At 44.1% G+C, this 27,993-nt stretch overlaps 1 protein-coding gene across 1 annotated transcript; it reads left to right on the top strand.

Moving 5' to 3' along the window:
- Nucleotides 1-37: 37 nt before the first annotated feature.
- CE3H16orf72 (chromosome E3 C16orf72 homolog) lies at nt 38-27,244 on the top strand. Its single transcript, XM_043560553.1, has 4 exons — nt 38-691; nt 1,346-1,426; nt 12,761-13,036; nt 24,744-27,244. Exons 1-4 carry the CDS (start codon nt 466-468, stop codon nt 24,986-24,988), a joined length of 828 nt encoding a protein of 275 aa, XP_043416488.1. The 5' UTR covers nt 38-465; the 3' UTR covers nt 24,989-27,244.
- The last annotated feature ends 749 nt before the right edge of the window (nt 27,245-27,993 follow it).

Raw genomic sequence — 27,993 nt, 5'->3', positions numbered from 1 at the left:
TCAGCATGTGGGCGGGGGAGGGCGGAGACCAGCAGCCGCAGAGGCGTCGACGGCGGCGGCGACGACGACGTTCCTCAGTCTTCGGGGTGGGCTCGGCGGCATAGGCCGGGCTGTGCGGCGGGCTAGGCGGTCAGCGGCGGCGGCCTTAGGAGGGCCGCGGCGCCATGGGCGGGCGGTAGACGGGTTCGGGCCGGCGACGCGAGGTGCGGCGGCAGTCGTCCGGGCCGCGGCGACCTTCCGCGAAGCCCGGGGGTGGGGAGGCCCGGGGCGGGGGTCGTCCCGGGCTGCGTGGGGCCTTGGGGCGGGGCTCGCAGGCCGTCGGGGTGCAGGAGGTCTGGGCCGCCGCGAGGAGCCGCCGCCGGTCGCTGGGCCCCGCCGCCGGGCCGCTCGACGACGACGCTCCCGCGGGGGCCCCGCCTGAGGAGGACGCGGCGGCGGCGGCGAGGCCGCGGGAGGCCGCGGAGGATGGAGGAGCGGAAGGAGGAGGGCGAGGCCGAGATCCAGGAGCACGGGCCCGAGCACTGGTTCTCCAAGTGGGAGCGGCAGTGCCTGGCCGAGGCCGAGCAGGACGAGCAGCTGCCCCCTGAGCTGCAGGAGGAGGCGGCGGCCGCCGCGCAGCCCGAGCACAAGCAGCAGAAGCTGTGGCACCTCTTCCAGAACTCGGCCACCGCCGTGGCCCAGCTCTACAAAGGTGAGGCCCGCCGCCGCCATCTTGCCGCCGCCGCCCCGCCGCCGGCGCCGCCGCCGCCGCCGCCGCCTCCGCCTCGGGGCCGGCCGGTCGGCGGAGAGCCCCGAGGGCGGCCTCCCTGGCCCTGCCGCCGCGCCACCGCCCCGCCACCCCCTCCTCACAAGATGGCGGCGCGGGGGGCGGGCCCGGCGGGCGGGCCGCGGCTGAGCAGGGGCCGGCGCTGGGGGCGCCCCCGTTTGGGGCCGCCGGGGGCCCGCCCGCGCCTCGGGCCCGGCTGCCGGCGCCCCTCGGGCCGGGAGGGCCGGGGAGGGGCTCCCACTCACAAAATGGCGAAGGCAGGCGGCGGGGCCGGCCATTGTGCCCGGAGCCGGCCTCGGGGCGGGGACTGGGAGGGGGCGCCTCCGGCGGGCGCGGCTCGGCCCCGGGGGGCTGCACCTCTGAGCCCCGCGGCTGGCCTCGTCCCCGCCGCGACCCCCTGCCTGCCGTCCTCGCAGCGAGTGTGGGATCCCGAAACCCTGGAACAAAATGGCGAAACCTAATATGGCCGTTCGGAGTGATTGACGCCCAAATAACATCTCTTTCTCTGTGTCTCTCCCTCTCTCTCTGTGTCTTTTGTGTTTCTTTTTTCTCCCCTGCACCCCTCGCCCACTTTTTCAGACCGAGTGTGCCAGCAGCCAGGACTTTCTCTCTGGGTCCCCTTCCAAAACGCAGCCACCGCCGTCACCAACCTCTACAAAGGTAAAGATAACCTTGCTGCATTGCCGCCTGAGGGGAAGGGCAGCCTGCGTCAGGGCTTGAGTCCTGCGTTGCTAGGGAGGTAGACACCCCGGCCCGGACTGCCCGAGCCTTTTCTGCTGCCGAACCCGGCCGCCGAGTGCCTGGAGTATTTGGTGGGGAGGGAGCTCCGGGGGTGGCCTGGCCAGAGCACGGATTCTCAGCTGGGGCGTTTGACCCCCTCTTCGCCTGCCTCGGGTACATTTGACGCTGGGGGGCAGTTTTGAACGTCATCGTCGAGAGGGGGCTGCTGGATACCCTGCCCTGCAGGAGACCGTGCTCCCCCTCCCCGAGTGTCAGTACTGCTGAGGTTGAGAAGCCGAGAGGGGTGCACCTTCTCATCGCAGAAGTCGCCCAGGGAAGAAAAGGGTTGATGGTTTGGTGCCACAGACCGACGTGAGCAGCTCCTGGAAAGGATTCTTGAGAGTTAGGCAACTTAGACCAAGGTACTTTGGTAGCATTTAAGTGCGTTGAAAATCAGCTGATGGGAATAATCTGTGCGCACGTTAACGTACTGTTCTTCCCTAGCAACCTCGAGTAATTGCTTTCAGAGCTGCCCTCTACCTGATTGTATATTATTGGCAGGAAACGTGTTACCAGAGTTTGTGTCGGTAGATTTGTGCTTTATGATAGTGTTTTTTTGGGGCTAATCTCCCGCCCCCCAGTGACCGGAAGATCTGTAAGTAAAGGTTCTTGCTCTTTGTGCGTTCTCAGTAACCATGGCATTAGATTTTGTGTCTTACGATTTTGAAGATTTGGAAATTTGGATTTGATGTCTTTTGGGGTTAAGGTTCCTATGGAGAAAGGATTTGAATTTGTTAATCTTAGGAAAAATGTAATTAAATCAAACGTTTTCAAACTTGTAGAAGCTGCTGGTAACAGTAATGGACTTTGTGCACTTCAGAATTGTCAAGACAAGTTGAAGCACAGGCTGTGGAGTGCCTTTTCAGGTTCTCATTTTTGTGTAAGAATGTGCAAATGGTGGCAGCATTCTATAGGAAAAATTCCCTTCTTGTGAGATTTCCTGGGTGGAATTTGCAGTTTTGGGGGACAGTAATTTGAAAACAAACTGGTGAATGGAATGTTAATTCTAGGGAAGGAGGAACTCAGTCTAGGCTTGCGAGAAAAAGGAAACGATTAAATGTTGTCTCAGTGGTCAACTTTGATTCTATGTAGGTGAGTTCCTTAAATTTTGACTTTTGAGTGAATTACTCTAACATTTATCAGTGCTTGAGGGTGTTAAGCATTGTCTGGAATGGCTCTTGTTTGCCTCCAGAGAATTTTGAAATATTTAATACCTGTTTTAAAAACTCCTTTCTTGGAGTATAATTTGGATATTGTGTAGTCAGTCTTCTTAAGAATCGTAGCTCAAATTTGATAAACCTACATTAAAAGAAAGCATCTACCTCCAACCCAAGCCCGCAGCACCACTGATCTGATTGCCGTGTGTAGTGTATAGTTTCTCACTTCCATTAGGTCATGAGTAGAGCTTTATGGTATGCGGTCTTTTGTGCCTGGCTTCATCCACTTCCCATGTTTCTGAGATTGATCCCTTGAGTTCATACTGAAGGTGTGAATTCTGCCCCTCCTTTTTTGTTTTTTACTTATTTTTTGCTGAGTAGCGTTTTGTTGTGTGAGAGGTACTACAGTTCGTTCATTTGTTTGTTGCAGTTGCTTTTTGTTTGAAGCTGGGGGATGGCACCATTTTTGGTGCTTTTGTATGCCAAGCTCTTTGCCTAGGTCATGCAAAAATACTAATGTCCCCTAGATTTTCTGTTCAGTTTTTGGTGCTGTTGTGTGTTTTTATGATGTATCCGTTTAGAATTAAAGCTGGCAGTTTTGTATATGGCCTTAGGTAAGAAGATGCGTTCAGAAGCTGAACTCTGAAATTATCCCTAATTTGATTACTGGATTTGAAATTACTTTTTGTAATATATTGTTTCTGTTCAGAAGATTTAATGAGAGCGCTTCAGTTTTTTAAAAAATAAAATCACGTGATGTTCTTGGGTTATTGTGAGTATTAGATTGTTAGAACTCGTTGTATTTTGTGTTGTGTTACTGTAAAGGTAAATCTATCTTTCTTTACCTGTTAGGAAAGGTAAGTTGTGGTTTGTGGTATTTGGTAGTGTGGCAACATAGTCTTAACTGATTGACAGAGAAAGGATCATGCTCTGCAGAGCCTCACGTTCCTCTTTTTCAGGGTGAAGTGCTTGGGGACCAGGAATGCAGCTGTAGGAATAATTAGGTACCTTAAATAGAACTGGTACAATTAGCAAGGTAGTGTCACCAGTGCATGCAGCCTGGAGTAGTGGTAAATCTAAATCATCCTTCATAGCTCTGATTAAACGTTTACATGTAATTTACAAGGGGAAAGATTTGGAGGGTCTCTTTAAGTGGACACTGCTTCAGTATTTTATATGATGAAACACTAAAGCTAAAGCTAAAAATGGCTCCTTTTCCAGGCCGGGGACAGAGAGGTTGGCACTTGTACCAGGTTCTTGATAACCCCTAAAGGGAGCACATTGGAAGCTCAGAATGGTGGTAAAAGCTTAACTGAGGATCTTTTTTTAAAATTTTTTTTTTTTTCAACGTTTATTTATTTTTGGGACAGAGAGAGACAGAGCATGAACGGGGGAGGGGCAGAGAGAGAGGGAGACACAGAATCGGAAACAGGCTCCAGGCTCCGAGCCATCAGCCCAGAGCCTGACGCGGGGCTCGAACTCCCGGACCGCGAGATCGTGACCTGGCTGAAGTCGGACACTTAACCGACTGCGCCACCCAGGCGCCCCTTAACTGAGGATCTTTTGATTGATTGTGGGCTTTTTGAAAAATCAAGTGTTAATGTGGTTTGGCGTGGCTCGAAGGATTTAGAGGAGAGTGAGTTGTCCCTCATCGTGGACAGGATTCAGCAAAATGGAGTGTGTGGTTCCTTCTACTCCACTGAGTAGGGCCAGACTTTGGTATCCTCTTTTGGAAAGGGGAAGAAAAAATCTTGATGGTCGGTTCTCATCTCTACCTTGTTTTGGTAAATATAAAGAGGATGATGTTTGTTTACTTTTCAGTCAGGTTCTGTTCCTGGCCTGGTACAGTTTCTGATGTCTGCAACTGAAGAGGGGAGTGAAAAGTTACTTAAGTTATTTCAATCTAGCCCAAGTTCATGCTTAACCTGGGAAATACTGGACCACACCTAGTGGTTTGCTTCTGAAAGTCCTCCCCTCACCCCCCTGCATTTTCCTGGGTGCCAGTTGCAATCTGTCTCCTGATTCCTCAGTAGGAAAGTACTGGTCTCCTTATGTAATGCTAACTTCTTTCTGTTTTGGGGAGGGGGGGGAGGTCCTTGCCCAGAAGAGAGGTTGGACTGGTGGTTGTCCTGGGACAAGGCTAATCCCATGGGCCTCAGTGGTGAGTCTAAAGTGGCTGCAGGTACCTTAGCTCTTCAGCAGAGCCCTTGAGCCAATGCTTGCTCTCACCCTACAGGGCCACTTCTCAGCATTTCCCTAGCTGACTTTTCTTCTTTAATGTTTTTGAGAGAGAGTGAGTGGAGGAGGGGCAGAGAGAGAAAAAGAAAACGAAGCAGGCTCAATTCTGTCCCCACAAAGCTTAATGTGGGGCTTCAACCCATGAACTGCGAGATCATGACTTGAGCTGAAGTTAGAGCCTTAACCTATGGAATCACCCAGATGCCCCTCCCGTGTATCTTTAAAATGGTTTTTTTTTTTTTTTTTTAAATTTTAAATTTTTTAGTGTTTATTTTTGAGAGTGTGAGCAGGAGAGGGCCAGAGAGGGAGACAGAATCTGAAGCAGGCTCCAGGCACTGAGCTGTCAGCACAGAGCCCAATGTGGAGCTCGAATCCACTAACCGTGAGATCATGACCCGAACTGAAGTGGGATGCCTAACTGCCTGAGCCACCCAGGTGCCCGTTAAAATAGTTTTTAATTTTAATTTTTTAAAGTTAGCTCTACACCCAGTGTAGGGCTTGAACTCATGACCCTGAGGTCGAGAGTCACATGTTTCACCGACTAAACCAGCTAGGTGCCCTTGTGTTGACTTTTAAAAACTGCATCAGAAACTTGAGTTGCATAGTGAGTTCTATCATCTGTGTTGGGAGGTTTCTCTTAATGCTCTTAGGGGGTTAAAGATGTTTCTGGTTCTGCCCTTGAGCACTGTTTGCCCAGGGGGCATGTCTACTCTAGCAGTGCTTAAAGAAAGCCAGCACTGCAAGAATGGCAGCTGCTGCTATTGTCAGAGTTTGGATTTTGGGCTGTCCATACTTAGCTGTATGGTTCTGAAGACAGGTAATGGAGGGAGATGCTTCACCATTTGTGCTCCTTCATTTTTTCCCCTGTAACTGGGGATACATTACCCATACCTTAGAGGACAAGATCTGAGTTTAGTGCTGGGGTATCTGGGGCAAGGTGAGTGTTGACCTTGTTGGTATTAAAGTTCTGTTTTTCAGCTTTTTCTGGCTCTGGGAAGTCCTTAAGATAAAGGGAAGAAATTCTAGGTTATTTTTTGCCTTTGCATTTTTTTTTTTTTAATTTTTAAAAATTTAAAAATTTTTGCCTTTGTTTTTGAGAGACAACATGAATGGGGGAGGGGTGGAGAGAGAGGAAGACAGAATCCGAAGCAGGGTCCAGGCTTTGAGCCAGCAGCACAGAGCCTGACGTGGGGCTTGAGCTCACGAACCGTGAGATCATGACCTGGACCTAAGTCAGACGCTTAACTGACTGAACCACCCAGGTGCCCCGTGTCTTTGCATTTTTTTCTTGTGTTGAAAAAAGCTTAGTGGGAAGTACTTTCCTTTTTTATCTTTCCCTAAAAGGACTAAATGTAAATTGGATTGGCAGGTGAGAAAAATAGCACGATGCCCTTTAAGTCCTTATTTTTGAGATATCTTGATGCCAAATCCTTTTTATAATATGCTGTCTCACTTCCGTGTAGCCATCTTAGACCATATGTGGAGTGAGGGTGAGCAGGATGTACTGAGAATTTGGGCCCAGTGGTGAGCAGTTGGTGTCTAAATCAGTGGTCAGAGAAAGCATGTTCTACTTGGAGATAAATAGAATTTCATCTCCTTAAAATTTGACTTTGTGGACTTGGTTTGTGACTCACCTGTAAAAAACCCATTATTGACCTTTGAAGCTTTGTTCAGAAATGCCTTAATATGGATTATTGTTCTCTAAGTCTTAAGTTTTATTTTTAATATAAGGAGTAGTGGCCTCAATCGCTAATATCCCTTGTGGATTCTGTCAGTTTTTGTAGAAGACAGTCTTTTTTTTCCCTTAAGTTTATTTATTTTGAGAGAGCGTGAGCAGGGGAGGGGCATAGAGAGAGAATCCCAAGCAGGCTCCACACTGCCAGCCCAGAGCCAGATGCAGGTATTGGCCGTACAAACTGCAAGATCAGGACCTGAGCTGAAACCGAGTCGGACCCTTAACTGACTGAGCCACCCAGGCACCCCGACAGTCTTTTTCTTATATACAACTTTTCTGTAAAAGGATGTTTTGGTTGCAAATAAAGCAGAAATTACAAGGCAGACAGGCTCCAGTGGTGTGGGCATGGTTTGGCTCCTCTCTGGCTGGAAGGCTGAGGATAGGATGGATTTAATTCAGTCTGCCCTGCTCTCAGCTCTCTACACTGTGTGTGTGTGCACGTGTATGTGCAAAGCACGAGCTTTGTTTTGGGGCTAGTTTCAGTTCGTTGGCAGCTTGCGTCTTCGGGTCAGTTACTGACGCTGACGAGCCCTGGCGCTTCTTTTCCGGGAGCTGCCAGCAGATGACTTCTTTCTACCGGCTCTTGGCCAGAGTTGGGTCACATGCTTAATCTGAACCAGTATCATAGGTACTGTTTGGGGCTGTGCAGATGAGATGAGCACTAAACCATGTGTTCCACCTCTTGAGTGAATGTGAAGAAAGCTCGCCCTAGAGCTCTCCAAACAGAAACTTTGGAATCCCTTTCGGAGAGGCAGGGTGAGGACTGGATGCCAGGCAGATGAGGCCACTGCATTTCTTCCCTGGCTCCTTTCCATTGTTGGGTGTGCTGGGTGAAAATTGAGTAAGTAGCTACAAGGGAGTGCTTCTTTTTGGATACACTGCTTTGTTAGGGAATATAGGAGTCCTTTTCTCAAAACTGTTGGAAAAGGCTTTTATTTTGCCTGTAGCTCAGATCTTTGTATGTAATGAAACCTTTTTCATACTTATTTGCCCTGTGGCAGACTGGTTGGTTAGTGCCAACGCGTTTCTAAGTTCAGATATTTAGTCATTAGTATTCCTTGCAAATGTTACTTTGGTCTAGCAGTATGTTCTCACAGTGTGTAGACTCTCTAAGGAGAGTGGGAGACGGTTTCTCTTTGGTTGGGGAAGAACTGTGTCCCTTCACCTGACTCCCAGGCACGGCCCTCTGAGCCTCAGCTCCAGTTCCTTGTCTCTGAAATGGGGAGGTCTGCTCTAGCTAACTCCCATAAGGTTTGTGAGTGTCAAAAAGCTATAAACAGTGAGATTGGGTTAATCTTGTCGGTGTCGCAAGTAACAAAATTGTGCATTTGGTCTTCATCTCGGTAATCAGATGATTCTGTGCCTCTTGTCCCCTGCCAGTGGGGACAGGATTAGACCTGTAAAAATCTGGAATTCCGTTTCAGCTGCTTATATAAAACCTTTAAAAAAAAAAAAAAAAAAGTATGAAACACGGGACATCTACCATGACTTGTCCGAGTCCATTTGTGTTTTGAATAAGGAAATAAATGTGTTGTGCTTAAAGGTTGGGTTGACATTTTGATGCCCTTGGGGTTTGCCTAACCTTCAAGCTTCTGGCCCTGCTGCACAGAGGCTTTTTGGCTTCAGTAAAATAGCTTTGCACATAAGACTGTCCCCACAGTTTCTGTGCTCTGCATTTCTAGAATTTGGATGTCTGTTTGTCAAGGTTCAGATGTAGTCACAGCAGTCTTGGGCTGAGAGCCTTCAGAAAGCCATCCTTGCGCATGTTTACGGTGCTGCTGTTCACTAAATCAACCTGTGATGACGTTAAAATCTAGCCTGGTCAGGCCCAAGATTCTCCAGTAAGTATTCATGTGTCTCCTGTTTAGTGCAAGGTATGATGGGAGGATTTTATTTTCAACCAAGCAACAGTTTAAAGTCCTAAACATAAGGACTGTATTTGAAATGCTTTAGGGTCAATCATTGTGACGTTTTCTGTTTAGGGAAGTAACTGAGATTGGGTTAATCTGGGTGGTGAGGTGATTGGATTCGCCTTTCAGGATATGCTGTTAATGGTACAAAACCAAATTGGGCCCGGCAGTGCAAAAGGGTGTACCTGAAGACCTTAAATGTCATTTTTTGCTTTTCTCTTCCTGTACCTTCTAACCTGTAAAAGTCCATGTTTTAGAAAATGCCTCCTAGTTAGTGTGTTCTTGGTTGGTTCTGTTGTTTCAGACTCAGAATTTCTGAGGTGAAATAATTGGTCAATTAGGAAGACATTTTTTTTAGTTGTGTAAATTTTAAAAGAGCTTCACAACTTACATAACTGTCTTTCATCTAAACCAGTGAATAATTGCATTTTCCAACTTTGTTCAAATCTGTGATTGAAGCATCAGGCCCTCCTTTGGGGGGCCTGGCTGGCTCAGTTCGTAGAGCATACAGCTCTTGATCTCAAGGTTGTGAGTTCAGGCCCCATGTTGGGTGTGGAGCCTACTTCAAAAAAGAAAAAAAAAATCAGTCCCTTGCAGATCTGATTTTTGGGATTTCCTTGTGTTCTCAATCAGAACAACCCAAAATTTAGCTTTCTTCCCTGAATTGCCTTTTTTTTTTTTTTTTTTTTAAATAACCGCTTCTGGTGGCCCCCTCCCTTTGGCCCTTGAGTTTTGTATCCAGTTTATGGAGACTTTTTTGGTGTCTCGTTTGCCAGGTGTACATTTACACGACTACTTCATCTTGGTTTGCGCTGTGCAGTCCTCTTTGCACTTGTTTTTTGTACTCCTTTTGCACTTCCAACTTTTCCCCCCTCTGTACTTCCGATTCTGGGCCTGCTTCTATTTGGTTCTTGAAAAATAAAATTTCCTCACTCTGTTCGGAAACCCCCTTCTCCAGTTATGAGCTTGAGTATAATCATTCTTTTAGGTAGGGTGGGTTTGTAGAAACCTGGTTGCTTCTAGGTACACACGTATGTTTGGTGCTGTGGCATGGGATCACTTTTCGCTCAAAGACGTGATTTCTCTGAAAATGCTTCCGGTGCTTTCAGAATCTCTTCTTTTTAGATCCGGCTTTCCCAAGGTCATCTTAGAGTTTACCTAGTCCTGAGATTAGCTTCAGTGGAGTCTTTAAGAGATGGAAAGTGCTATAGTATCCTTCTAAATGCTGTTTATCTTTAAAATGAATTTCACGCTTGCTTTGTTTTTGATGAGAAATCAGAAGCTGTTCGTTCACATTGTAACTTGGTGTTCTAGTATGAGATACTAGAGAAATTACTTCGTTCCCAAGCTGCTTTCTGTATCTTTAAAATAAGAATAATCTTCTCAAAGTTGTGATGGAGTTTACTTTTTAAAAAAAAATTTTTAAATGTTTTTATTTATTTTTGAGACGGAGACAGAGTGCGAGCAGGGGAGGGGCAGAGAGAGAGAGAGAGAGAGACACACAATACGAAGCAGGCTCCAGGCTCTGAGCTGTCACCACAGAGCCTGATGCGGGGCTCGAACTCAAGGACTGTGAGATCAGGACCTGAGCTGAAGTCAGACCCTTAAATGACTGACCCACCAAGGCGACCTTGGAGTTTACTATTTAAAAAAAATTTTTTTTTCAACATTTATTTATTTTTGAGACAGAGACAGAGAGAGAGAGAGAGAGAGAGAGAGAGAGAGAGAGAGAGAGCATGAACAGGGGAGGGTCAGAGAAAGAGGGAGACACAGAATCCGAAACAGGCTCCAGGCTCTGAGCTGTCAGCACAGAGCCCGACGCGGGGCTCGAACTCACGGACCGCGAGATCATGACCTGAGCCGAAGTCGGCCGCTTAACCGACTGAGCCACCCAGGCGCCCCTGGAGTTTACTATTTTTAAAGCGTGCTCCCATGGACAAATTCTTCCATTAAAAAAACTTTTTTTTTTTTTTTTAACAACAGGGATTTGTCGTCTCAAGAACAGGCCTTGTTATAAAGTTCTGCTTGTGCTGCCCTCTTGCCATCTAATGCAAATTCATGGCAGTTTGGGATTCTCTGTGATGTCTGGATTATTGTGTTTCTTTCTGGAACACAGCTCTTTTTTCTTTTTCTTCCTTTCTTCCCTCCCTCCCTCCCTCCCTCCCCCTTCCTTCCTTCCTTCCTCTTTTCTTTCCTTTTTTCTCTTTTCTCTTTTTCTTTTCTTTTCTTTCCTTTCCTTTCTTCTCTTTTCTTCTTTTCTTTTCTTTTCTTTTCTTTTCTTTTCTTTTCTTTTCTTCTTTTCTTTTCTTTTCTTGGAAGAGAAGGAGAGAGCAGAGGAGGGGCAGAGAGAATCCCAAGCAGGCTCTTCCCACTCCATCAGCGTGGAGTCCGTTGCAGGGATCAAACTCCCAAACTGAGATCATGACCTGAGCTGAAATCAAGAGTTGGACACTTAACTGACTGATCCACCCAGGTGCCTTGGAACCATCTTATTTTCTTTAAACTTTTTATTTATGTATTTATTTTTGAGAGAGAGACAGAGCACAAGCAGGGGAGGGACAGAGAGATGGAGACAAAATCTGAAGCAGGCTCCAGACTCTGAGCTGTCAGCACAGAGCCTGACTCAGGGCTCGAACTCCTGAGCTATGAGATCATGACCTGAGCTGAAGTTGGATGCTTAACCAACTGAGCCACCCAGGCACCCCGAAACCATTTTCTTTAATGTCACTAGAAGTATACTCATGATTTTCTGCTAGCAGAGCAGTCCAACTAAAAATAAATTGCAGTGGCTTAAATTTCCCAGTTCTTTTTCCAACTGTATAAAATCATGGGAAGAGCAGGGATTGTTTTTTTGAAAACTTGGGCTTAGTATATACAGGGAGGGGTAGTACTTACAGGGAGACTGGGAGCCCAGTCGGATATTTTAGATGCAAGGTCTTTTGGGAATGATTATGAATGATGGGAAACTTTTGGGGGACTGGAAGCGGAATCCAAGTGTATACTGGGGAAAGGAAGCCTTTTCTGTTTCCACTGTGCTGTTTGGTGTTGGTGTTGACTGGTCAATCAGAATTAATTTTTCCTCACTTCTAAATTGTTTGCTGCTGCCTTCAGTGTGTTCCCAGTTCTTGGTGCTGAACTGATCTGTAAGAGTGTATTCCCAAAATGACATGGTAAATGTAGGTGGCCTGAGTGCTTTGTAATATTTAGTTCTCTGTTGAATGATGTGATGCTCCTATTTAGAATTGTGAGAATTCACTCCTTTTATTCTTTTTTAAAGTTAATTTTGAGAGAGAGAGAGCACGACCAGGGGAGGGGCAAAGGTAGAGAGATTCCCAGGCAGTCTCCACCCTGTCATTGCAGAGCTCAACGTGGGGATCGATCTCACTGAGCCAAAACCAAGAGTCAGACGTTTAGCTGACTGAGCCACCCAGGCCCCCCAAGAATTCACTCTTTTCTGAAAGAGTGTAGAGCTTAGTGGTTAAGAATCATGGACTCTGGAGCAAAATTCGAGCTCTCGTATGTATTCTTACACCTTGGTAGAGTTACTCGGTGTAATTCACTTCCTTGTTTCCTCATTTGCACCAGGGGGACCATAGTACCATTTTCAAGGTCGTCTTGGTATTTTTTTTTCTAAAGTGAAGCTGAGGATAGTACTGATACACGTTTAATAACGTATCCATCAGAGCGCCTGGGTGGCTAAGTCAGTTAAGCGTCTGACTTCAGCTTAGGTCATGATCTCTGAGTTTGTAAGTTCCAGTGCCTTCCAGTGCCGCGTTGGGCTCTGTGCTGACAGCTCAGAGCCTGGAGCCTGCTTCGGAGTCTGTGTCTCTGTCTCTCTTTGCCACTTCCCCACCCATGCTCTGTCTCGAAAATAAACATTAATGTTTTTAAAGTAATGAATAAAACTATTATTTTTTTAAGGAACAAGGCAGAAGCTCTAGGACTGTGTGATGTTAGCTCTGAATGTAGACTGTGAAGATTTAATGCCACGTATAACACTTGAAACATGGATGAAATACCATTCAGTTGACTAAATTACTGATAGATCTCCAGAACCCCAATCTTCATGATGCTCATTTTGGTTAGCTCCTGAAATGGTTTTCTCTTAGGAGAGAATGCTGCATGGCTCTGCTGATCATGATGTATCTTTTTTCTTGTTCTTTTTTCCTAACAGAAAGCGTGGATACTCATCAGCGAAGTTTTGATATTGGAATTCAGATTGGCTATCAACGACGCAATAAGGATGTGTTGGCTTGGGTTAAAAAGCGCAGAAGAACTATTCGTAGAGAAGATTTGATCAGCTTCCTGTGTGGGAAAGTTCCTCCACCACGAAACTCTAGAGCTCCCCCAAGACTGACTGTAGTGTCCCCTAACCGAGCTACTTCAACGGAAACTAGCTCATCTGTAGAGACTGATTTGCAACCCTTCCGGGAAGCCATAGCTCTGCATGGTAAAGCCGTTTAAACATATTTCTTTGGAAAAGTGGTTAAGAGTGTGCCTGTGGACCCCTTTACACATTTAGGTTTAGGTCCAGATATATTGTCTTGTGTTTTGTCTCTTATTAGTAACTAAATAACTCCAGAAATGTTTACGCAGAATGTAAGCTAAGAACTTACCTGGGCCATTTTTGAATGTTAGCTAGCCTATCCTAAAAAATGTTTTTAGAAAGTTAGTTTGAGCTTATCAGTGTCACAGTAACAGAATCTCGCAACGTTGATTAGAATTTATTGCTTTATACTTCTTATTGTACATGTTTTCCTATTATTCTGAGTCAAACAGGAAGTTCTTGTGTCTTCAGAATTCTGTTATATTTCCAATTGCCTGGAGAACCTGGTTAGCAGCAGGCAAGTGAGGCAGGAAATTGTGGGGCTGTTCTCCTGGGGACTCCCTTTGGCCCTGTAAGTTACTGAGCGTGCCTGTCAAAGGTGAGAGTTGATGACCCAGGTGGGAATGGACAAATGTAAGAATGATTGATTTTCCTTATGTCTCTTGTCCGTTAGGTCCTTGATTTGATAGTCAGGACTGTCAGGACAGGCCATCACTATCTCCCCAGGCCAGACCTGCCAGAAGGCGGCATTCTTGGCCAAGGGGTTTAAGTATTACTGGAGAAGCCTGGGATATGCAGTCAACAAGTCTGTTGTTTGTTCCTCTCTAATACAGATTTCCAGATAGAACTGGGAGAGGTACTTACAGGACATTTAATACTGCTGTGAAAATAAAAGAACAACAAAGTAATGAGACTTAGTAGATACAGAAAAGAAAACTTGAATGGTGCAGGTGATTGAGCAGAGAGAAGCAATTAGTGAATTAGGTCAGGAGTCCTGTTAGAAGTCAACATTTCTGGGCCACAGTATAGGCCATCTAAAAAACCAAGTAACCTGGTAGTAAAAAGGGTGGGATATATATGCAGAGGACATCTATATCCTTGAAGCTTTAATGCTTAGGTTCTTGTTCTCTTTGGCGGACCTTGATTCTTTACCTACAACCCTCATCAGAACCTGGGGTTGGAAACAGTGTTTTTCCCTTTTGATAGTTTGATAAGTTAAAAATACATCTGTTGCAAGAGAAAGTCCCTGATGTATGGATGCAGTACTTAGGACTGCCACTGTCTCATGTAGTGGAATAGTCATGCATCAGAACCTCTGAAACTCAGGCAAAAAAGAGGTCCATCTGGTCTTTGTTACAGAGTTCACATCTTTTACCGTTAAGTTTGGAACAAATGATTGGAAGCGTGTGTAGTGTCAGGTGACTGTCCTGTCTGCGCATGGTAGGGCCGTATGCGGTTGTCTCTCTAAGCATTCTGATTTTCTTTATTGTCAAGTGCAATTTAAGATTCATTCCATACCTGTCTCGTTAAGATTTCCTTTTTCTCTATTCTACTATACTTAAGAAGATAGTTTTAAGACACACAGATGCCACTCTTGTTACGAAATCTTAGTGCAGTTGTATACCTTGTAAAAAGGGCCAGCTTCCCCCTAACCCCTCTTTAGACTGTTCAACTTGTGGTTTATTATTTTCCTGAACTTCTGTTGGAGTTTTAGTAACAATGTAGTTTTAAGAAGAGATTATTTATAATTTTGACTTAAGTTTAAATTGTGAGGTTTGAGAAAGTTCATAATTATAAAGCTATGTAGAAAAATCTTTCCCTTCAATAAAGTTACCCATTAGCACAAGTCCAGAATATAGCGGAGACTCAGTGTACTCTTTACTCTTACTCCTAAGGTTCATACCCTGAATTTGTGTCTTAAAACAGTCTAGTAATAATGGCCTCTTGAAAGAGTGTACAGAAACATAAATTGCATCGTGTTTTGTTCTATAGTGGTTTGTAGAGGACATCGATGTGTTGAGAATGCTAGTCTGGTTTGAGTGTTTACAATGACTGGAATGATTTCTAGTAATAGGGCATTGTTAACTAAGTTGTAAGGCAGATTAATGACCAACTTTGTAACCAGCTGTCCTAGTGATCTGATTTATTGGATAGTCTATAAATTGAAGTGAAAGCTGTTTAGATGATCTTTTAAAACATATTTGGAGACATCTCAGTTAGGGCACATACTTGTCAGAATTTACTTTTGCATATAATTTGCTTAACCAGATCTGTGAAATGTAATTGAAGTCAAATTGAAGTTCTTAGGAATCTGCATTGGAAGGAGAGTAAATTTATGAAGTTTTAGGATATGGGGTGGTGGGGGAGGGGTGCATAGGAGAAGCACTGTGTATTGAAGCAAACTTCTTAAGTTTATAAACCGCAAACATGAGTGTAGGGGGTTCACACCATTCTATCCCTTTTTATAAGACAGGACGGTTCCCCCCCACCACCATAGTTTTTCTTTATCAGTTCCTAAACACCTGTACCAAGCACCCTAAATCTATCTAAAATACACATTTTTATTTGAAGAAAAATAAAAAGATGTAAGGTACTTACAGTACATTTATTTCTTACACTGTGATAGTAAGATCCTCTGATTAGTACCTCATCTGCCTCAGACCGAACCCAATTTCAGTCATACATCCATCAGATGGTTAGCAAGCAGTTTCAGTCAGATCTGCTGGTTACTGAAGCTTACAGAACATAACCAGTCCTGTGCTTTGTTCTGGCTCTTGTCTGCAGCATAGGTCGCTTTTTTTCTGAGTACCATGGCATCTAGTCATCTGGATCTTAAACTCACCAAGAAGTTCGGGAAACACAGGCATGTGCTACACGTGCAGCTAGGACTTGCCGCCTCATTTTTAACGTAACAGATTTCAGATGGACCTAAAATCCTGGACCATTTTGGTGGTTCTCAGTCTCTCTTTCTGATGATGTGGCTTAGGCATGCCTTCTCATCTGGAGTTTTCCTTTTCTTTGGTCTTTTTTTTGTCTGCTCCTTCAGCCTCTGCCGTTTCCTCAGGTTCTTGACTGACTTAGATTTCACTCCCGCGGTTTCGAGCCCTCGCCGCCTTCTGCAGGCCCCTTGCTTGCAGTTTCGCCCACTTCCGGCCTGCCGGGCGCGCGTGTTCTCTCCTGTCCACCACGCCACCCCTGCAGGCAGGGCTCTCACCCAGGGCTTCACACGGACTCCCCTTCCCGCCCCGTCAGCAAATACCTGGCTTTTCCTCATGGAGCCATCCAGATGCGTACGTACATGGCAGATTCTGTGCTGTCTCTGGGAATATATAAATGAGGAGTGCTTCCTTTTTTACTGAGGCCAATACATACTTGGAAAATTTAATGTCCTGAGCTTGGTTTGTGTATGATGTTCTAAGGGCAGAAAGGGACATTTTACAGTGCAGACTGGCTGTACGTTAAGGGAAGGCTCTTTGGAGAAGATAAACCCTGGGCTCTTGGAATAATCTTCCTGCTCTTGCTTCCTGGCCCTGAGATGACCCAGTTGCCAGTCCGTGTTTCCTGAGGCCACTGGAGCAGTCCTTTCTGTCTCGTCACTTGACTGAAAAATGACTTTTGTTGATGGAGAAATACGTTGAAGTCAGAACCCAGCACTGAGAGGCCCTTCTGATTGGATCTTCACCGTGGGTCAGATATCTTAGCTATACTGTCTCATGTGTGAAATAGCTCCGTGCTCTTTTCCAGTTCTTTCCCTCCGCCTGCTCATACTTTAAGACTGATCAAACGCTTCTTCCCTAACGAAGCTTTCGTTCTCCCTTCTGAAGCCTTCCTTGAGCTGTTAATCTGCTCTTTCTCTTTAGATTTGCTTCTTTGGCTGTCCTTTCCAACATGGGGCTACCTTAGGGCAGGGCCTGGTCTTAAAGTTTCTGCCTTTACTAGAACCTGGCAAAGAACCTGGTGTTAGATGTATTCTAAGTTGAACACAGAGTTCAGAGGTCTGTTATGTGAAAATATATAGTACAGTGGGTGCAGAGAACCTTTCGAAAGAGTTGAGGATCACAGATCCCCAGATGACTATAATAAGGGTAGAAGTAATGGTGTACCTTAGGAGAGCTACAAAGTAAACTCCTTAAATTAGAACAACCAAGACTTGAATGGGTTTTGAGGATGATGTACCATTACAGCTATTTTAGTGCAAGCAACTCAGCTTAGGAGGTTCTCATTTAACCTTACACTTGCCCGGAGTTACTACCATTTTGTTGATGAAGAAAGGGCGTATCTGGCTGTGATGGAACGATGAGTAAGTGGTAGAATAGGTATTCCGGATCTGCCTGTATACACACTCTTAACCACTGTGCCTCCATATTTGTGCATTTATGGTCCTTCCCCCATGGGGTTAGGGGTGGAGTGGGGTGGGAAAGACCCCTAGGCTTATTTTTCTTCTCTAAAGACATCAGAAAATACATGAATTTTGTATCTTGGGGTTTTCGCCATGGGTGAACCTTGAGAAGTAGGCTTGAAGGTGAATGGTTCGGGGCCTGTATTTCTGGTTTATTTAGTAGGAAGAATATTTATTTAGGCTTTTGTGTGTAGGCTACATTCCCGGTATGACCTTGGGCAAGATGGTTTACTTTTCCAAGGCAGTCTTCTTTGTAAGTAAGGTGTTAGATTAAATGAGAAACAAGCAAGGTACTTACCCTTTCATAATACCTTTTTACCTTGGGAGAAGTGGGATTTTCGGTTAGTTCTGAGTCCTGTGCAAAGAGTGCTCTCTTTGCCTCTGGGTGGCATTTTATTGCAAAAGTAGACCTGGAGATCAGGTAGCCTTTGAGGGTACTTTTTCCCTCCTCTTTTCATTAAGGATGCCCTTTTAAATTGCATATATTACTCCAGAGGGGAAGGATAATTTAAAACTTACTGTTTATAACTTATGTTGCTTGCTAGGATCTTGCACTTTTTTTATCTTGATATAAATCTGTGGAGTTAGTGAGGTTCTCTTTCTACTGGATGGACAGATTTTGACTTGACTTGCCCAAGGTAGTGTTATATCTGGAAAGCCTTAGATGAAATCTGGTCTCCTCATTCTGAGTTCTGTTCATTATCATGCGGGTTAGGAAAGGGTCGAGAGTAAGATTGGGGCATACGCTCCTGGAAGGGGGGAGAGAGCTGATTGGGAGAAGGAGCTGGATACCAAGTCAGACTTCGCTCGCTCTTTTGATACCGACCTTAAAGCCTCCTCACATCATCTTGTGGATGGTCTTTGTAGGTTCTGGCCCTGGTTCAGACTGTTCTGTAAAAAACAGAAACACTTGGTTTGTGTTCCAGAAGTCATTTTGATGGCATTCTTGACTGAAGTACTAGGAATTAACATCACTGGGCCTGGGTCGTCCTGTAGAATTCATTTCAGACTCAGGCCCCTAGCATGCAGGGTGTCGTGTCTTAATAGGCACTGCCGTTGCTGTCATTGGCATTTGGCTTTAGGATTTCCCATTGTCCAGTTTTAAGTTCCTTTGGTGTTTAAAATAGGAAGTTTTAAAAAGGCAGTGGGATGCTACATTGACCAGTGTAAGTACTGAAAGAGGCTTAGGCAACCCAGCAGTTACATGACCCTGGAGAATTTCAAACAAAGGAAAGTTTGTTTTTTCAAAGAAAGCATTTTGTGAGTTAAGCCAGCAGCTCTTTAAGTATTGAAGTCTGAAGTCTGAATCCTTTTTAGTTTGAAATTGTGCCTTTTTTTTTTTTTCTGTGGCTGTGGTCTTATGAGTTCTGATTTCTGCAGTTCATGTCCTTCCGTGGAAGGGGTGGTCATTTAAAGATAAAGTATATATTGTCATTATGCAGCCTTTTCTATTGCCCAGCATTTTACTGAAAGTAAATACCATGCAGTCTATTAGAGACTAGTGGTAGGGGCCTGTGTGATACAAAGAGGAGTTAGGTAATGTCTTTGAGGAATTTCTAGCCTGATAGATTTCTATGAGAGCGTTTGAAGTGTTCAAACCTAGGCAGTCAGATTGACGCACGGTACATTGCCTTCGGAGTTCATAGACTCCATTTATGGCTACTTGCTTTTTTTGCCTTTAGTCTTCTCTGGGCTACGTACATGGTGATTCTTGTTCTCTTAAATCATTAAGTTGCTTGACAGATTCTTGGACATGGAGAAAACTGGGTGTAGGGCTTTTCAGAAAATTGTGTAAGGTCAGGTAGGAATTTAACTTAGGAAAAATGTAGGGCCTATTCCTAGTTTGTCATACTCAGGGTATAAAACTGATACCACCTTCTCCTAGGGTTTATGGAAAGCTGTGATTCCAGGCAGCTTGAAACAGTAGGGTTTTCGTACTCCTCTGAGCACAGGTTTTTGTAGCTTTGGTTAATTTGGTCAGCACATCGTTTGGCCTGTGTGCTCTAGAGTGGTACAGAAGAGAAGTTAGGAAATTCCAGTGAGAGCAAAGCTTCTTGATACAATTTCACCTGAGATCCAGTACATTTAAGAAGAAATTAAGTAATTGTGCTTGGTTCTGTCTCTTCCTTAATGATTCTTGTCCCCTTCCATCCTAGAGCTAAATGTTTAGAAATATTCTGACTGCACTGGTGCTTAGGTTAAGCGATTTTACACTGGTGGAGTAGTGTAAAGGAGACTCTTGTAACACTGCAGAGGACTAACTGGAAATCCATGCACCTGTCAAGGTGCTCCCTTCTCTTGCCCACACTCCCTGTGCAGCGTGTGGGACAGTGCTAGAGACTTACTGTGTGCGTGTCTGCATCTTCCTGAAATAACAGAACTGTCAGTAGTTATTTTAACAGCAAAATATTTTTTTAAAAACTTATTTGGAAATAAAGATGTAAGAGATTTAATGCACCAAAACAATCGCCTCTCTTAAATGCTTAAAAAAATGATTATTTCAAAGAAGCTTCTTTAATTAAAATTCATCTCTGAAGGCTGGAATCTCTAAATTACGGCCTTTGTTCAAACCAGCTTTTGGGAATGAGGAAAACGAAGGCAATTAACAGCATTAAAATTTTTGATGAAAACTTGGCATTTCTTTATGTTAAGATTAGATATTAGCTGCTGAAGTTTCTGGGGTAGGACTTCACTAAAGCTACCATCAATGATAAAAAATTGTTTGGAAGTTGCAGTAAAATTTTCTTGGACAGTTTTTCATTGATGTGAAAAAGGAGTCCATGCAGCCATGCCTCAAAGCCAGTTCGTGCACCTAGTACTTAATGTCCTCTGGTAGTTTACGAAGCACTTGAACATTTGAGTTTAAATTTTCCGCTAGTCTTCTGATTTACAAATAACATTCTCTTGGAAAGTTTGAAAATTTCCGAAAAGTAAAAAATTCAGTATCTTGTTATCTGACTATACAGAGATAACCACAGTTAAATGTTTGGTGCATTTTCTTTCAGTCTTTTTTTTTCAATGTATAAATATTAAAATTATTTCATAGTTGAGATCATACTGCATATATGGTACTGTATCTTTTTTTCATTTTAACGTCGTGAGCATTTTTCCCATGGCATTAAAATTGTCTTTGAAAAACTGAAAGCATTGGGCTGTCAGCATAACTGAAAATGTTTTCTTGGTGTGACACATGTATCTTTGTAATTGGTTTGATTTAGTGTGCTTTACTTCAATAAAAATTCAGTATTACAATTTACATATTGGGGTGGGGAGTGGTATCTACTTCAAATTACTAAAATCTTAGTAGAATTCTTTTTTCAGTGATTTGAACTCCTTCCTTGGTGCATTTCAAACACGACATTTACACACAAGTGCTTGCTTGCTTCAAAACCTCAGAACACCACTTTGTGCACAGGGAGCTCTGTCCATTTGAATAGTGCAATTCATTTGAAATGCAAGAATGCCAGTTTCCTAGGGTTCCAGTCAGGAAGTTCTCACTTGGTTCAAATTGTGGGGATTTCAAATCCCCTCTCATGCTGCAGATGAAAAAAACTGGTGGAGCGTATCTGCCGAGCGTTCTGAGCCTGTGCTGAGTGGATCGACAATGACAGTCCTCCGCCTTTTCTCCTCTGGGGCTGGCCCTCTGCTCTCAGTCTTAGGGAGTTGGGGAGCAGGTAGAGAGTGTAGAGGCGGCCTCCAGGCCACGGGCTGCTGGACAGAGGAAGGGGGGGTGCATCGGTCTGCATTTGCTCTTTCTGTGCCTATGTGTGATCTAACTATGTGCTGGTAAACTGGAATTACATGTAATTAATTCTGAAAACAGGATTATCTTATTATCTGAAGCATGAACTTGGTATGAAAATAATAGTTATGTGCTGCTCTTAACATTTGACCATGTAACCTAGATACCTATAACCTGGACTGTAACTGTTTTAGCTCCAGTGGGAGCTTTCTTTTTAAAGTATGATTAAATCATCCTAATCTTTTTTTTTTTCCCCCTCCCTCCTGCACTAATCATTTAAAACGAATGCAGAAACTTTAAAACTGCTAAGTTTATCTTGTATTAAGCAATGGAGACTTTTCTGTCTAATCATACTACTTGTTCTGCTTTTTGTCAACTGATACTCCCATAGCCCTTTTGAAAAAGTGTGTTTTGGTAGAAATTAAGTTGTATGCCCTCGGGCTGTACAACTTAGTTTTTAGTTCTGAAGCATGTTCAGACTCTCTGTACTTGTATAGGCCTGATTGTTCATGTGGCTTAGCTAAGGTTTCCTGAAGCATCTTCCAGTAGCTGTCATTGGTTTGTAAAATAAAATTTGGGCTGTTTAAAATATATATTTTTTGGTTGTTAATCTTAATTTTTTTTTTTTTTTGACACGAAAGTGTTTTTGGGGAAGATTTTCAGCTAGTTAAATGTTGAAAAGTATTTTCACTGCTGAGAGTAGGTAGGAGGAAGCTCATGTTGCACATTGTGGTTGCACTTGAGCTGCCCAACTAAAGCCCCCAGTCATATACTCAACAGAAGAAAGATGGCAGTTGCCCAGCAGTTACTGGGGAATTTTCAAATTGACCAAATTGATATTTAATGTCTCTTCTTTTTCACGGAGAATAGCAGTGGAAACAGTAGAAGTGTTTGCTTGATGTGCCTGTTCACTTCTGGTGGAGTATTCTGCGAGCCTTGGGTATTTGTCCTTAGGTGTTAATAAACATGTTGCTATGTTAACAAGAGGGGTTCAGCGGGGGGGGGGGGGGGGGGGGGTTGTTGAGTTCTTTTGATGGTTTCAAATGATAAAGGGGATTAATTACTGAAGTTAGCCCAGTTTCGTGCCGAAGGCCTAAATTTTGCAGTCTAATTATCTTAGGACTTCCTGTATTATGAACCAGCTATGAAAAGGTTCTTGTTTTAATTTCACGGACACCTTTTAGTAGTTTGTTTCAGGCCGCTAGGTTGGAAAAAAGAAAGCACAGCACACAGAACTTGGGGGAAAAAAAAAACATGCCAGCAATTTGGGAATAACTTGAGTTTTTAAAAACTTGATGGCAGAGATTTAAGAGACAAGAGCCACCTGGGTTTATTTCCTGGCTTTGGAGAGGGGATGAATGCCAGCAGGTTTGGGTTTCAGTGCATTTCAAAATGGATAGACTTTGAAGCACTCCCCTGTTTGCAGAATTGAGCGAATGCTGTGTGCCAGGCACCACGTACGTTAGGTGGGGATGAAGCTACATGATTGTACCGCGTTGCATGAAATGAGCCCAAGATGTTTCTTTCCCTTTTATTTATTTTTTAATAAACCTGCATGGCCTGAGGAAGAAGCAGCGTGTAGCACCTTTTTGATGTTAAATGGGAGAGGTCCAGCAGGCAGTTAGAACTGTGGATGGGCCCATGTGCACAGGAGAGATCCCCTGTGCTGTGGAAAACGATGTCCGTAGGTAAGCTGAGGGGTAGAGGACACCACCCTGCGTGGCACCCAACTTGTCCAGTGGAAGTGAACCCCGCAGAGGCCACTGAGGAAGGAGCTGGCGGGCTGCGGACAGGAAGGAGTGGAGAGTTTCAAGCAGGAGGGAAGCGGAGCCAGCCAGAGACTAAATAGGAGAGAGGTGGCAGAGTCAGGAAAGGAGCCTCAGGGCGGAATAGGTGCCGGAGGAGCTGGGGCCAGGCGTCAGCAGGTGCACACGGTGGAAGAGAGGCGCTGGCCAACCTACCAGAGCTACTTGGCCATGCCCATCCACTCTCCCGGTGGTGTGGGAGCACGAGGCCTGAGAGAGGCCAGGCGCAAGACCCTGTAGCTGCTTCATGCTAAAATCATGTTGACTTGAAGAGTGTAACAGTCAAGGGGAACATGAGATTGTGCTTAAGTTTTGAGTCGCAGCTCTTGCTTACTAGCTGTGTGACCTTGGGTCGTTACTTAACCTTTTAACCTCCATTTCCCATCGCAAACAGACTATACAGATGTCGTAGGATCACTGTGAGGATGAAAATTAAAGTACTTAACGTAGCACCTGTCTCACACAGGAAGTACTCCCAAGATTAGTGCCCCTGTTATATATTTTTAAATACGTACCAGCCTTGCAATGGCTTAGAGCTAAGGAGTGACGTGCCCACCCTTCCTCTCGCCACCAGTGGGAGGGAGGATGCATCTTCCACAGGCAGAGCAAGGAGGGGGCTGATGGCTACCAGGTAGGGAGTTTGAGAGCAGGAAGAGGTGTGGGCTGCAGAACACAATCAGCATAAGGGAGGCTGTTGAGGCCTGCAGCCTGGGAATGTTCACAGAGTATTTGTAGAGTCAGAATAATGTCAAAGTTGATGTGGTAGAAAGATAATTTTTTCTCAACATTCAAATTTAAATCACATTAACAGTATAAACTAGAATGGGCCCCTACCAGACCAACCTCTAAGCTCATTTTAAAATCTGAGAAGTTCTGTTCTTTGGGAACATGGAGTATCCTAGGTAATAGTCTGTGAATTTAGTCAAGCAATAACAAAAACCCTGTGTGAGGCTAGAATAACGTAAGGGGAAGTTCGTAAGGGAAATCCACCGTTCGTGAGGTTAGGTTTTCAAATTCAACGCTGTGGTTAATGTTTCCTGGCGTCTCTTGGGCCTTTCACAGGTTCATCCTGAACATTTCAGAGTGGAACATATGTTTGCCTCCTTAACTGTTCAGGAATCTGAGGGATGAGTGTCCAGCGTTGGGTGCTGGGTCTATTCTGGATTTAATTCAACCTTGAAGGCAGCAGGATTTTTTTATACTGCCATAGGCACTACCTCCTCCTCAGAGGGATCATCCATGATGATTAAGTGAGGTTGTCCCGAGGAGACCAATCAAGTCCAGACCTTGGGCGGTCGTATAGCTTGTTTCATCCAAGGGCAGACTCACTTTGTGCTTGAGGTCCCTGTGTACTTTTTCAGTAGTGACCCCTTTTTTTGGGCTTCAGCGTGCACGGTTTTGGATGATCATTTGGGGGAAGTTGGAATGAGCCCACTCAGACCTAGAAATCATCGCTCCCCTTCGTGCACATACACACACTATAGGGGGATCTATTGGGGGTGGTGACTCTGGGTAACCAAAATGTCCTATTTAAAGCATGCGCTTGCTGTCCTCAGCCATAAATTATAAGCAGTATATACCCCGTAGAGTAGACGGGAGGGTTTTGTGATCTGTGTGTCCACCTTACACGGTGCTTGCGACAGAATATGCTTCCCAGAGTTGGTAATTACCAATATTGTAAATAGTGGTAGTCTTCCCAATGAAACATCTATGCCAAAAGCCCGGCGATTCGTTTTTCCAGAAGAAAACATAACTGCCCCCTGGTGACTCCTTAAGAAAACAGGCAGACCTCCTTTGACACTATGAAACATTGAAAGTAAAGTGGGTTGCTTTCAAGAGGGTTAAATAATCGAGCAACTCTAAAACCTTTTTTCTTCTTCCTAGGTCTTAGTGGTGCAATGGCTAGTATAAGCGTGCGTTCGAGTACCCCAGGCTCTCCTACACATGTAAGCAGTGGATCGAATGCTAGTCGAAGGAGAAATGGACTCCATGATGTCGATTTGAACACTTTCATATCAGAAGAAATGGCACTCCACTTGGACAATGGTGGAACTAGAAAGCGTACCTCAGCCCAGTGTGGCGATGTCATTACAGACTCACCAACCCATAAACGCAACAGAATGATCTAAACTACAGACATTTTCACACCCACCATGCTGCTTGAAAGCCACTCGATCCTCCACATATACTCTTATTGCAAAGGAAACATGAGGCCATCTTCCCTTGTTCACTGTTTAAGACAAGTGAATTCTATAGTGGTTGCCATAAAAGGAAGCTCTAGGTATTTACAGTAGATGCCTCTTGTAACCATGGCTTTCTTAAAACTATAATCCTAGCAGAGGACATCAGACATCGTGTAGTCATTAGCAAGATCATCATAGGCAAACATATTATCCGTTCCAAGGCTAAAAGTGACCTTAACTGTATTTATTCTCAAAGGGAAAGGAACTATCAGATGTTATTTGGTTATATAGAATGCTTCCCCCACCCCCTCCCACCCCCACCCCCCTTCTTCTTCTTTTTGGTCCATTTCCTGCTGCGTTGAGTATTTTGCTTCAACAGTATTGCCAGGTTCCTAAAATGATCTCAGACCCACGATTTGGCTTCCTCGTCAAATCTGCAGGCTTCCAGTTTTTGCAGCGGCCCTGTACCGTGCACCTGGTCTCTCTGTAGTCCACAGTGTGCAACTTCTAATGATGGGACTGTGCCCTGGTTTTAGTTTTCCAAGCAGTTTCTAATTCTGGTGATTGTGTGATGTAAAGAGGTGCTATGATGGTCATGCAATTAATACTTAATATTGAAACAATACACAGAACTTTATTGGATTCACTTTGTGTGTGTTAGCGCTCTAAAAGTAGCAATATGATTATTAAAGTGCCCCCCCAGATTGACCCCGTAGGCTTAAAATACTCCTGTTTTAAGACAAGTACTACTTCCCACGCAGGGTACTGTTCCTTATGGTAAATGTAAACTTGTAGACTGCATTCAAGGGGGACCTACAGTAGTGAGGTCATGAACTTGGAGGATGGGCTTCCTTTTTGGCTCTGCATTAGCGAGAGGGAGATGGATGGTGGGGGAGGGTAGGTATTCCAGTCTTTCGTGTCCTTTTCTATCTACATTTTTCATGAATGCCCTACTTTGTGCAGTTTTCCATTGGAGTTGGTGGAAGATAAAGGTCTTCGATCTGCCAATAATGTGATCGCAACTTAAGTAGCAACCCCCCCACTCTCCAGTCCCCCCTCCCCTAAAGAGTGCAGTTTGGAATCTCATTCTGGAAAAGATGGAATCGCATGGAGGCTTCTCTAGATGTTAGTTAGACCTAAATAAAGGTTCTGAGTAGATTCCTCTTTTGGTCCCTTATAAGACCTCTTGTAGCCACAATGTTTTAGAGCATGCTTCACCTTCATTTTTAATATCTTGAACTGAATGATAGTCTTTTTTAGATGAAGAACTGATGTCAGCCTGCCAGGTACTGTAATTTATTCTATCATATTATTATGTTATATATCAAGTAGGACAGTGAAAATGTTTCCTTGCAAACTTGTAGTCCAGTATCAGTTAACTTCCTGTTTTTATCCTTAAAAGACCACTGCAAATCAGTGGAAGGGTTTTTCCAGTAATTACTCACAGCACTTTGTTAAAGTTTGCAATTCCTTCAGCCATTTAATAATATCTTTCTGTGAAGAAACTTTGCTAAGTTAACCATAATATTCATGGACTGGGTGGGAGGTGAATGGAATGTTAGAAATGTTCTGTATTCGTATAGATATAGCCCTATTTAAAACAAAAAAAAAACCCAACAGAACAAAAGTCAATTCCATAGTAAAACTTAGGACTGAAAGTGAGGTATTTGAAAATTTTTGCAAAAAGTGGATCATTCTTTTTTGTTTGAATATAATAGCAGGAAGAATTATACCTGAAACAGACGAGCCTGTGTATTAGGAATACTTTTAAGCTTCCCTTTGGAATATGCCCAGAAATGCATTTGGAGTTACCATTGTTTTTTTTTTTTTTTTTTTCCATCGTTGTAAATTTAGATTCTGGAATTGGCGTTTGGTGTGGTGTGAAGCGTAGCTCACAAGTGGCCAGACCCCCTGTTCCTGAAGGATTTTGAGATTGAGGAACGCCTGTATAACCCTCCCTTTATGCCTTGGTTCTCTAGTTCCTCCTTCCGAAGAATAACAGGTTTTTTAAAATTTTTTATTTTTGGTTGTTTTTTGTTTTAGTTGGTGCTCTGACGCTGAATCTCAGTACCCTTTACTCTCGATTGTCAAATTTTGATAAAACATGTGCCATTTTCTTTGGTTAGAGAAAGCAGGTCTTAATGTCTGCCAGAACACAATTTATATGCCTTATTGGCTCCATTAAACTTTTTAAAAACTTTAGCATTCGTTACTTTTTTCCACTGCATTGAATCTCAGATGCGATTTGTCAACCTCCTCGTAACTCCCCCCACCCCCGCTCTGTGTCCCCTGCTCTCTCCCGTGCCCCCTGAGCACAGAATAACTCTTCACATTTAGGAGTAGAAAGGGAAACGATTTCTCTCTCATAGGAAAACTTAGTTCTGACTGCTAGAATTTTGAAGCCTTTGATTGTGCCATTTTAGATGCAGACAAATCATGGAAGATTGCATATTGTGTGGTACTTTTTAAATGACATTGATTTTCTTTTTTTCAGTCTCTTGAGAACAGTGTAGGCTGAATTTTAAAACTGAACGGTTTACTCTGGGAACAGAACCTCCCTTCATCTTAAGCTAGATCCTTGGATTCTTTCAGACCTCATGGCTCATGAGACCTGTTGCTGTCACCCTCACTTGGCATGAGTGGGTTGAGCTCATCCTTACTTACCCTGCAGTGTTCCGAGCATGGCTGAAGCATTCAAAACTTAATTACAATGTTTAGTATTTTATAGAGCAAAATTAATGGAAAGCATTTGGCTGAACTAAAGACCCACAGTCAAATTCTTCAATGTGGTTTACCCAACTGGAGTCATGGTACACACCTTAAATCATTCAATGAATAAATAATTTAAAAATCCAAAAAACTATGGGGCTTGTCTGCGGTTTTGTTTTGGTCACCACATCCGAGTTAACTTTTTTGATCGAGTCAAGTTCAGTCTTTTAGAAAAGAACCAG

The sequence above is a fragment of the Prionailurus bengalensis genome, chromosome E3, assembly GCF_016509475.1.
Source record: "Prionailurus bengalensis isolate Pbe53 chromosome E3, Fcat_Pben_1.1_paternal_pri, whole genome shotgun sequence".
NCBI lineage: Eukaryota > Metazoa > Chordata > Mammalia > Carnivora > Felidae > Prionailurus > Prionailurus bengalensis.
The sequence above is the reverse complement of the archived record's forward strand: the minus strand, read 5'-3'. Positions and strand labels throughout refer to the sequence as shown.

Coding starts and splice junctions, on each gene's coding strand:
- CE3H16orf72 (XM_043560553.1), top strand. CDS start 466: ATGGAGGAGCGGAAGGAGGAGGGCGAGGCCGAGATCCAGGAGCACGGG. Junction 1,427..12,760: donor CGTCACCAACCTCTACAAAG/GTAAAGATAACC, acceptor TTTTCCTAACAG/AAAGCGTGGATACTCATCAG. Junction 13,037..24,743: donor GGAAGCCATAGCTCTGCATG/GTAAAGCCGTTT, acceptor TCTTCTTCCTAG/GTCTTAGTGGTGCAATGGCT.